Here is a 12,904-nt window from a genome sequence, read left to right as displayed (position 1 = left end):
ACGATCTACAAATAGTACTTATTGAAATGGATAACATATTTCTAAAATTCAAATTAAATATAAATACGGAAAAAACAAAAGTAATGGTATGTAGTAAACAAAATAAACCAAATATTAATATATCCCTAAAAGGAAACAGAATAGAACAAATAAATCAATTTAAATATTTGGGAAGCATAATAGATAATGAGGGAAAGTCGAAAAAGGAAATAAAAAGTAGAATAGGGCAAGCAAAAAAGGCATTTCTACGTAAGAGTAAATTACTAACATCAAAAAATGTAGATCTAAGAATGAGAAAACGTTTAATTAAAACATACGTATGGAGTACAGCATTATATGGTTCTGAAACATGAACGTTAAACAAAAAAGATGAAACCACTCTAGCTTTTAAAATGTGGTGTTGGCGTAAAATGGAGAAAATAAAATGTACGGAATTGAAGACGAACGAAGAAGTATTAGATTTGGTCAAAGAGAAAAGAACATTGCTAAATAATTTAAGATCAAGGCGATGACATATGATTGGTCATACGTTAAGACATAATGGAGAACTTCATAGCCTCATACTGGAAGGTATGATAGAAGGGAAATGCAGAAGAAGTAGGCCAAGAACGTGTTATATAAGTCAAGTAATCAAAGATGCAAGAATAGATTCGTACAAACAACTCAAAGACAAAGCACAAGACAGAGAATCGTGGAGAGAAAATTTATTGTAGACCAATCTACGGATTGAATACTACAAAAAAAAAAAAATTATATTATTAATAACTATAAATTATAATATGTGAAGAGTTATTTTGTTGTTTAAAAGTAGTTTATATATATTTTTGAAAAAAAATTGTTTTTAGAAGCAATGAGTAATAATAAATAATTAATATTCTTATGTTATGGTTGGAATTGATGTTATTATTGTTGCTTAAAAAAATACAAAATGTATTTAATTTTAAATCAGTTATGTGGATAATCGTGTAATGTTTATAGTATACAATATTTGTATTTAAATAATACAATATATTGATGGATTCTATTGGTTTATTTTATATACATTGTGTAGTAAAAAGAGAAAATTAGTAAAATACACTTAGATTATAAAACCACTGATTTTAAATTTTCACTTGGAAAATTGTGTTTACTTTTACAAACTGAATAATAATATTTAGAGATAAATCAAAACACAATTATTCTGATGAACGGATTGTTCGAAAAATTTTTTTATGCCTAAATATTTTAATTTTAACATAGGTCATGGCACTTGATATACTTTTATATATTTCATTCAAACCGCACACACAAACACACTCATAAAATATAAAATGCTAAAATTTAAAAAAATTTTTTGAAATTCAATACTAGTTTAATAAAACAAATGTAATTTTTATTACTGCATACTATTACCCGGATGAGAATATGAGTTTTTTGTTTGTTGGGCGGAGAAAAGGGTTGCCTTGATGACATGAAAATAATTAACGTCAAGATTTTGTCACGAAACCTATTATAGCACGTTGAAACCTCTGATGTGACATTAACTTATCAAAATATAATTAACGACCAGTAGAAAACATTAAAAAAAAGAAATTGAAAATATAGCAAAACTTTAGTAACAAATTATACTTAAAGTATTATCATCGACCGGATATTCTATTTTTACTCTGCTAATTACGGTTACTTTTAACTTCTCATATTTTTAAAAAATGATGTAATATTGTATAAGTCATTTGAATTCAAATAAAATAAAATACGATCAAAATTATATTTTATTTTCATAAGGACTGAATCAAGTACCTCATGTCTGTAGTTGGAATTGTAAGCATACTATTAAAAAAACAAGAGCTCATAGGCGTCATTTTGACGAAATATTATACATTTTAAACATTAATATAAAAATGCAATTAAGAATTATAAGCATTTTACTGAAAATAAGTATGGTTTTTACAACACCAGCATTTTAAATTTTATATCGTATAATAAATAAAATGGAGAATTTTTTATGATATTTAAACGACTAGATTTGAAATTAAATTTAACTAATTACTTCATTTTTTATAGTTTATCAATTACGAAGTTATATATACATAGCATAGGGAAATAACTGAAGATATCGGAGAATAATTTGAATTAAATAAGTTAGTATCCAATATAATAAACTACAAATATATTAAATATCTATTTTAGATATCAAAATAGATTGCTTGGTAGAAATGTGGTCAAATAAATTTAATATCAAATAAGTATTTAATTTAATGTAAACAGTTGTTATTTATTGAATAATCAAAACATTTTTTATTTTGAATAATTTAATAACGCATTAGTAAATATTATCTAGTATAGTTCTAAATACTTTTTATATTTATGGGTTTTACTGGCTTAAGATCTTAGCAAAATTGTTTTTAGATTTTGATTAGAAATATATCTGGGTAAAGTAAGCAATGTGTGATGAATTCTTAACCACCTGGTTTTTGTGTCTGGTTTAATTTGTTAATTTAATATCTTAGCACTGTGTCATATGTAGTTAGAACTAATTTATGTATAATAATTTTCGTGTTTATTATAATTTAATAAAATAATATTTTTTTTTAAATATTAGACAGGGCTATAATCTTATTATTGTTGTTAAGTAAAATAATTTAATATATCTTGAATCTTGATATAGCTAGTTTAGATTAAATCGTAGCAAATTCTATTGATGTAGTAAAAACTCTGATTTGGAAAATTAACATAAAATTGAAAACAAGCGTTAAGTTTTACAGTTTGTTTATGATTGATTATCGTCTTGTAAATGAAAGAAGAACGAATAATGTCTTACATAAGTGTGGAAAGCATGACACAGATTGATTGTAACTTTATGAGGAATTTTTAGTTAAAATAATGCAGTTTATTATATACGTAGTACATTGATACGATGTAAGAGTAGGAATGTATCATTGTGACGTAGACTGATGTATGAAGGGACTCATTTACGAAAAATAAAATAAAAGGCGAACATACCACTGATCCAGGTTGGGCACAAGCTGATATATCACTGGGGTCGTTGCGTTAGAATTGGACGAAGACGAGATAGTAATGTTGGGGTTAATATTAAAGTTAAACCATGTCGAAGTAGTAACGGCGTAGCGACAAAGGTGGTGATATATAATCTCAATGTTATTAATTACAATAAGTACTTAAGGCTATGATGATTATTTAGCCGTACCTAATACAATAATATTGAGCATTAATAGAACATCAGTTTTGTGACAAATTTAATCAATATAGTGATTTTAGTTAATAAAGGTAACGTTACTTTTGAAATTTTATTTTTGTAAGATATCTCGTAATTTACTACGTTGGATATGAAATAATCTAAAAGTAGTATTCTATATTATTTATTTTTGAAAACGTAACTATATAAATATTTTAAATAGTTTTTTAGTGAAATTTATATTTTATGTACAGATATTTTAAATTACATTAATAATACAAATAAACGACGTAATAATAAATATTTAAATGATTAATTTTTAAAAATATTTACTACATTTTGACAATTTTGTATTGTTTGAGTTTGATAATCATTTTGAAAAACGTGTGCTTAGAATATTATATTATATTAAGTTAAACGCCTATTTTCTTTGTTACTAAAGTAGTAATTTAATTTTGTATAATATCTAGTAGGCCAAGTTCAATTTTAATAAGAAATATATAATATTTGAATCATCATTAATACTTCAATTATAAAATTATACCAGGGGTCGGCAATAGGCGGCCCGCGGGCCATGTCCGGCCCGCAGAAGGGAAATAACTGGACTGCCAAAAATTTTATTAATTTTCCGTTCGTTAAAGCAGTAGCGGTTTTGGTTGTATTTTTTTTTTTAGTGAGGCAACTTATGTATCACTTCCCCTCCCTTCGTAATAAAAATTAAACTAATATTGAAATCGATTTCATTAGGCGCTGAGACAATAATAACGGTTTATGATTATCTGTGTTGTTGAACATGCCGCAGTCACGGCTGCGGGCCGAGTCGGGTGATCTACTTTATGATTTTTTTGAAATTTCGATAGCGTCCATCGTGTACCGCTGTTTATTAGCTCAAAAAAAATAAATGTAATTTTTCTCATTAAACTTAAGTATACAATTTTTTTATTATTGTATGAATGTATTTACTTAATGTAATTACTTTAAATAATTAAATATTAAATACTTTGTCTTAAAATGTGTTTTTAATACAAAAATTAAGTTTAAGATTTTTTTGGCCCTCGAATTTTTTTTTTTTAAATATCTGGACTACCATATAAATGAATTGCCGATCCCTGAACTATACCCTATATTATATAATATTGTTACACTCTTTATCTCTAACTCGAGCTCTGCTTAAAAGAGATGGATAACCATTGTATTGTGATAATTATAAACTCGTGTATTGTAATTTTTAGATTTTCATTGATTAAAAAAAAAAATTATATTTTTTATAACAGTTATATTTAAAATTCTTTTAAGTGATCAAGAGATATATGATACGGAGATGAATTAATAAAAAAAAATATTTATAATAATAACATTATTATATTATATTATATTATATTATATACATAATGTATTCATTAAAATAGTAAATTATAAATGGACATTTAAATAACTATTATTAGGCTATTGGAGTATTGACAAGGTGATGCAAAACAGAGTTTAGAAATTAATAATTGGTAGCACATTTAATACTTAAACAACTATACATATATTGACATAAAGTGATATTTGAATATTTTGTAATTACTTTTTTGCTCATTAATCTGTCGTTAAAAGAGTTGAGTTATTCTTGGGAACATAAATTGGCAGGAATTTTCAATAATATTTTGGGTTGGCTGAGAATATAAGAATATAAATAAACCAAGTATATCATTAATTAATAAGTTATCTAACGGCGTATTTCAATTTTTTATTAAAAAATGAACATATAGTTAACTCACATGTGTAAAACAAAAAAATATTTAATTTATTCTAATTGTTTAATTTTTAAATGTAGTAATAAAATGATTCTAAAAACGTATTTAAAACAGCTGAATTTAAAAAGTCATTATACTCTTATTATTTATGTTTGTTGATCATTACAAACTACTTATGCTTAATAGTCCAGGCAAATTAGACTTAATTTTGACAAATAGCGGAAAAAAAGCAGGAAAGCTGAATTTTGGTTATACACTTTCATTGAAGGGTATTTAGTAACATACTAAAAGTCCCCAAAGACCGCTACCTCTGCTAGAGCGCGCTTTGTGCAAGAAAAATCAGTTTTTCTCAAATAACTCGGTTATTATAAATTATTTCGATGTCGTGTTATTCAAATAGGTACATTCCAGTGATGATGATACACCTACCACTAGTATTCAAAAACGAGTAAAATTTTATTAAAATTAAAATAATTATATTATAAATAAAGTTTTGTTTAAATTAATAAATAAATAATGTTTTAATTACTGTTTAATTATTTTATGTTTAGATAATAATTATATAAATTATGCATTTGTAACAGTATCATTTAAATTAATGTCATAATAATTATAACACAATAAACTGTTCATTTATAAAAATTTAATACAAAGAAAGAAACTGTGTTAGTCACAATTACGGACACCATAAGACAAAAATTACCAATTCTAAAATATTTTATGTCTGATTATCAAGGTAAATATTGATCCGACAAAATATATTGTATATACATTTTTTATAGGTAATTACTTCTTCTATAATATAGTATGTAGGTATTTTTCTTATAATCTCAATAATAACCGAGTTATTTGAGAAAAACTGACTTTTCTTGCACAAAGCGCGCTCTAGTGGAGGTAGCGGTCATCAAATCTTTGGGGACTTTTAGTATGTTACTAAGTATCCTTCAATAAAGATGTATACCAAAATTCAGCTTTCCTGATTTTTTTCCGCTATTTTATTTAATTTGCCTGGATATTTAAAAATAAAATGAAAATAACCAATTAATTTAAATCCATTGTTATATAGGTTTTAACAAAAAACATATCCAAATTTATATTGCAGCGTTAGCCAACATTAAAAAACAACTCTTCTATTGAATTTCCGAAAACTCATATCAACTTGATCAAATTTAAACAATATTTTACATACTTCTATTGTTAAAAATAGCTTAATTATATTGAAAAATGAGTAAGTTATATTAAATGCCATAAATAAGAACTTTTTATATAAAGACAAAATACGCTCTACTGGTTACAATGGTTACATATCTAGTTTAACATTCAGATTTTATATACCTGCATCGCAAATATTTAAATTATTTATATTTATATTTCTCTCAAGCAAACTATTAGTTGATAATTTAATTGATACATATCCAATTACTATAATTTTAAAAAAACCTAAAATAACTTAACAGTTATTCTGTGGTTCTATAGCAATAGTGTCATTGTTACTGCTTATTATAAAAATTAAATACGTTTGAGTGTATGAGACTAAGAACTCGGTTTAATAAACATTGATAAATTATATAACACCAGAACCATTCGCATTTATTTGATTTTTTATTTGTATTTATTATTTCGGTGGTACGAGTTACCAGTTCAAATATGGTTTGTGACATTTGTGCAAAGGCCATGTGTTTGAATGTAAACTGGCCAGTATGGTCTGAAACGTCTTGTGTACGAAAGATTGAGCGTTCGAACATTTAACGAAGTTATTGTGTAATTGAGATATATGATATAAATGGGTATCACACATAAAAAACTTATTAAACAAATATTTCTAAGAAATATATGTCATAGATAAAACTGAAATGAGGTTGAAAGTAAAACTTAGATGAAAAAAATTCAGAAATGTCAAAACGACTAATACGTCATGGCACAGAATAATAGAATAGGTAATATCCTGGTACGGATATTAAGTAACTATTATTTACATGCATGCGATTTCCTAACTGTATTTGTTTTACAAAAACGTTTCAACAATTATAAAAATATTGAAATGACTTGTTAGTTTGTAGATCATCAAAAAAATTATACATCAAATTTGAAATTAAAAAATATTACTTCTATAAATATATGTTTTATTTTTTTTTGTTTTTCCACAAACGGGTCTGTTTCCATGACTGAGAATTTCCTAGAATTTCTTAGAGTACCAACTGTAATTGTTCGAATTATAATTTTATTTAATATCTAAAAATTAAGATTTCTTAAGATGACTTAAGAAGTATTTCACCCATGGGTTTAAATGCGTTGAATCCGGTCATAAATGTATGTAACATTTAGTTTAGAATTTAATTGGATTTTTTAAACTAAAGAACAGGTGAATGATATGTTATGGCAATATAGTTGAATAGTATTGACTATTACATGTAAAAATTTAAATTCAAGTAAGTGATTATCTCTGTTAATATGTATATAATTATAATTCTATATAAATTATGCTGTGCATGTAACATTTAATATTTTGGATCATATAATACGGAATTAAGTAACTGAATAAACATGGTTTTTATCATTATTGACATAAGTAAGTAAATGTTATTGGATAATTGGATAAATTCCATTCAAATTACATATTATTTACTTGGGTAGAGACACGTATATAACCATAAATGTCTTAGTAATAAGCCATATGTCATTTAGTACAATTATTTGAAAAACAATTTCAAGTATTTGAATTTTAGTTAATGAGATATACCTTGAGCTGAAACATTTGAAAATATGTTTTATATATTATGGGTATAGTATGATGTGTTTTCTATACGGTCATGAAATATTTTAAGGAGGGTTAGTAATATGGCATATAAATTGTATAATTATGTACTTACTCCTTTGAAATCATTAAAATAAACATAATATGGTTAATATTTCAGTTTAAGAATAACAAAAATTATTTGTTATTTTAATATTTTAATAATTTTATTAGATATTTAAATGTGCTTTATTTAAGTTAATGTTTAAATTGTGGTTAATTTAAACATGATATTCAAATTGGTATTAAAGATAAATATAATTTATATGTGTTTTCAACATTTTTGTTTGAGTTGTTTAATATTTTATGAGTATTTATATAGTTGTGTATTAAATAATAAGTAATAAATGTTTTATTCAATCGTCCGCTCAATAAAAACGAATCGGAATACGTTTTTAATTCAATACGTCTTCACACATACAGTGTAGCTTACTTCTTCTTTCAAAATAAAAGTAAATAAAATGGATGTTGCCTTTAGTATTCGGTCTTGATTTTATTTGTAATAGAAACGAAAATAATAAATAAAAAAAAACCAAAATGAAAATAAGAAAAAGATACCGAAGGGAAAAGCATTGTAAAAGTCATGTTGAATTGTTGATAATGGCGTCTGTAAGTTATATGGATTGTTTGCCTTCGAAATAAAACGTTCTGAGTATAAATGAGTAATATTTACTTTGACGATCCCAAGGAGTAGTATGACACTGGCAGCGAAGATGAATAAATTTGTTCCAATTACAGCAGAGTATGCGATTTGAACACCTGTAATAAATTAAAAAAAAATTCGTTAGTTTAATTTAATAATAATAATTGTAATAGTAACACATTTGTATCATTAGCTGGTAGGTACTTTAAATATGTAACAATTATTATTTTCCCTGGATTAATCAAGCTTCAAATTCAAGACAATTGTGAATGCAGCAGACGACTTTAAAATAAAAATAAACTAACATTGGGTATGAGACTAATCTTCTCTCCACATAGAAATTATTTTCGAATATAAATTTAGATATATTATAGCTATTACATTTAAAGGTATTTGTGCAACTTTTTATTATTATATTTTAAATGTGTTAAAATATGACATTTATTTGTTTTGTAAACAAAAATTATTTTCATTAAAATTACAATTATTTTTATTTTTTGTTCCCAATAATGTAAATCTATTTTTAATATTTTTTTTCAAAGGAAATACATAAATTTTCTTTTATTTGAATTCGTTTGTAATTTATGAACAATAAATATTAGATTGAGACATTTTCGACTGAAACATATTATAAAATATTAATGTTTAAACAGATAAAAACTTATGAATAAAAGCAATTAATTTCAAATGGAGACCGAATTGTTATACAGAGTGTATCACGAATTTCTGACAAATGAAATAACTTGTGTTATAATCAATATATTTTTATTTTTATTTTTTTATGTAGAAAATAAAAAATTATAAATTTAATTTCAATATTTTGAAAAAATTCAAATTTGCCAATTTATTAACATATTTAAAAAAATATTTTCAATGTTTACGGTATTTAATTTGAGTAAAATCCGTTTGCGATAAACATTTAAATATTCGTTAACTTTCTGCTACTGTATAGTTTATTAAAACCAAAAGTAAAAACCAGTAGTCAAAACGAATACGATAACCATTTTCTTTATTCTCTATGACTTTTCAGTCATATGGCCACTACAGATTTATCTAAATAATTGTACATATTATTATCAGTATTCGGATAAGATTATCGTTAGATCCAGATAAAAAATTCGTTTTGACTACTGGTTTTTGCTATTTTGGTTTTGAAGAAATTTCACAGTAACAGAAAGTTGAATGAATATTTAAACGTTCATAAATCGATTCCGGGTGACTTAAATCAGTAAAATTAAATACTGTAAACGTTAAAACTATTTTTTTAATTAAAATATAATTTATATTCGATTAATAAAATGGCTATTTTGAAATAAGTTTAATAAAGTTTATATTATTTGTGTTTTACAAGTGTTAATTTCATGAAAAAATTTTTTTTAAGTATTGATTAGAATAAAAATTATGTCATTTGTCAGAACTTCATGATACACCCTACATATATTTTTTATAATGATTTTTATCAAATTAAGTATTTTCTAATAAAAATATTGTAAATAAAATTATTACAATATATTCACTAGGATGTGTATTAAAATAGTTTTATTTGGCTAATATTATATATAGATATAGATATTATATAATGTATTATAATTTATTATGTTATAATGACGTATAATATTGTTGTCCATATCAAGCATACAAATAAAAATAAAGTGTTAACAAATTAAGCTTAAGAATAATAATATTAATGGTTTGGAATTAATTTTTATTCCATGATGAAGTTTTAATATTGAATTAATTTGAATGAAGAATATTTGAATACTAAAAAATAAATTTTTCAAAATTGTATTATAAAAAAAACATGTACATAAATAATATACTTTATATGTAATACTATAATAGGTATGTAATATAGTAAGATTTTACATATACAATTATACAATTTTAATTTGAAAGTGTATTATGGCTGATAATTATTGAATTAAATACACGCAATCTTATAATTCATGCTATCCCTATATTTTTTTTTATATATAAATAATTGTATAGTGTAAAGTAGAAATATGGTAAATTTAATAGAATTTATTCGGCTATTATTATTATAAAATAGAAACGATTTACGATAAGGACATTTTGAATTTAATGTATTAATTTATTTTATTGTTTATGCTATTACATAAAATGTCTAGTACAAATTAAACTCTTGTCATTATATTTGTATTTAAAATAAAAGTACAAAATTAATGACACGGATTACCTAAAATTAGAAAGTCTGTAATAAAATTTGTAAAAACATGTTTTTCTTTAAACTAAGTTGAATTTTTATTGGTAATTAGTAGGTGGTTATTCTACTGTGTTTTACTAGTATTACAATTACATTTTTTTAAAACATTCCATGAAGAAAAAGGCATGTAGTAAATCTTAAAACGTACGTGTTACGGTCGAAAAAATAAGAAATATTAGTTTGAAACAATAGAAAAGGGCCCATTGATAAGTAATGTTTCGATCGTGGCATCCATTAATTGTATATAGGAGGTCAGGCTATTGTATTATTTTTTTTTTTAACTTGACGCAAATTTAGTTATAACATTAATACCTACATAAGTGATTCCCAAGCTATTCTATTCTACGCCCCCATTATAGATTTTCAAAAATCTCACGTTCCCCCTCCTATAAATTGAAAAAATCGATCACTTTTTTTGTATTCTTTAAAAATAAACTATACAATATTCGGAATGACTACTTTTTTATTGATGATAATAATTATAAAATATAAATAATAGTAAATAACAAAATGTTACAATCAATTAAGGTGAAATAGTATAGTAATGAATTAGTATAAAATATTAACAATAGTAAATAAAAAAATATATAACGAAATTAATAATTGATGTTAATGTTGACAACATTTTTCATTAGCCAGTTTCGTAATAACTGCTTGCGCCTCCCCAGCAATGTGTACCTATACGCCCTCTCACAGTTTGGGAACCAGTAAGCCCTAAATGGATTGCATGCTTTTATTTTTTTAATATCTTCTATTTTATTATCTTCTATGTTAAATCGAAAGAAGCATCATGATAAATTACTATTAAAGTTAACTTTTTTTTGTGAATTAAAAATATAATATACTATGATATTTAACACAACTATTTTTGATCCATACGATTAAATTAATTGATTAACATAATTTAAATTACATAGTTTCTGTTTATTTCATACGTTCATGTTATTCAATTCAATCATGAATACTTTTTCAGATCATCTCGTATTTAATATCTCTAAGATGAGATTAATAAAAAGAGTTATACTATCTTGAAAATAATATTGTTCCAACTGTTTGAATGAAACTGGAGTGTTGGTGCCGTATTTCCTATTTAAGCAGTGCTAACGTCGAGGAGATTTAAACAAATATTTGTTTGTTTTAGTCGATTGAATGTCTCAATTCCGATCAATTTGGGATGTATATTCTAAAGAGTTTTGAATTTTTACAATAAAATGTCAAACATTATTGTTACAAGATTCTAAAGATATTATTATATCTTATTGTAAATCCTATGTTGAAGGTTTAAAAAAATAGTAAGTATAGCAAGTAAAAGTAATAGCAAGTAATAGTTTACAAAGATAGTTAACAGTAATGTGAATGTGAACTTTCCATATAACAGAATAAGCGTTTATAAAATAGTAACCTGAATAATTTTATTGTAGGTCTCGGCGTATAAGATGAGTTAGTTATCTAAAGGGTCAGACGGTAGGAGTTGATCATGACATAATGCAAAGGTTATATACTATTGTATAGATTCAGTTCCATTAACTATAGTATACGTCAATTAAAATACTATGGTGACAAGAGATCAATATTAATTTAAAATTACATTATACAATTTTTATTTATTTATTTTCAAATAAAAATCATTCCAAGCCTGCCTAAATATTTTTAGTTACAGAATATTAAATAATGAAAGTTCTGCATTTTTAAAACAATTCAGATTTAAAAATCTTACAAAACTCATAAGTATAAAATACTGTTGAGCTTATATTAATAAATCGCTCAGTGAATTTAAATCATATTATTTTTAAATTGAAGTTTAAGCGATAAAATAATAATAAAAAATTACGCAGTGGGTACCACTTTAATAACAATTGGAGATTCAAGTCCTAAACAGCGGCTGAGTAGTAAATTATTCAATTCTTCTGGGTATTGGTTACAGAAATTCATTAATAATTATGCAGATTACTTAGCAGATAAAATGGAAACAAGATATTAATTATAACCAGCATACATTATGGATAACTGTCTTAACATAATTATGTAATATATTAATTCATCTAATTCCATTTATCTAATACATATTAAATCAAGTATAGACTATAGATATCTGTATGAATAGGAACGATTAATGAATGTTGACCACTTTAAAATAAAAGTGTATTATTATTTTTTAAATTATAAACAAATGAACATTGTATAATAATAAAAAAAAATATTTGATAGCCATCATGAGGTATTTGACATTTTTTATACAGTTTAAGAATCAAATTATAGTGCTGACAGTTGACAATTATTTGATTGATTTGAAAATAAAAAATTAATCGAGAAATAATATAAATCAATG

General features: G+C 24.1%; 1 protein-coding gene across 2 annotated transcripts in view; it reads right to left on the bottom strand.

Moving 5' to 3' along the window:
• Positions 1–12,904, bottom strand: part of LOC113549255 — a 107,869-nt gene that overhangs the window by 15,982 nt on the left and 78,983 nt on the right. For both annotated transcript variants that reach the window (XM_026950465.1, XM_026950464.1), the window contains one exon: positions 8,382–8,467. In XM_026950465.1, coding sequence (XP_026806266.1) covers positions 8,382–8,467 — 86 coding nt within the window. The remainder of the gene's footprint in view (positions 1–8,381; positions 8,468–12,904) is intronic.

Source organism: Rhopalosiphum maidis, chromosome 1 (assembly GCF_003676215.2).
Source record: "Rhopalosiphum maidis isolate BTI-1 chromosome 1, ASM367621v3, whole genome shotgun sequence".
Classification (NCBI taxonomy): domain Eukaryota; kingdom Metazoa; phylum Arthropoda; class Insecta; order Hemiptera; family Aphididae; genus Rhopalosiphum; species Rhopalosiphum maidis.
The sequence above is the reverse complement of the archived record's forward strand: the minus strand, read 5'-3'. Positions and strand labels throughout refer to the sequence as shown.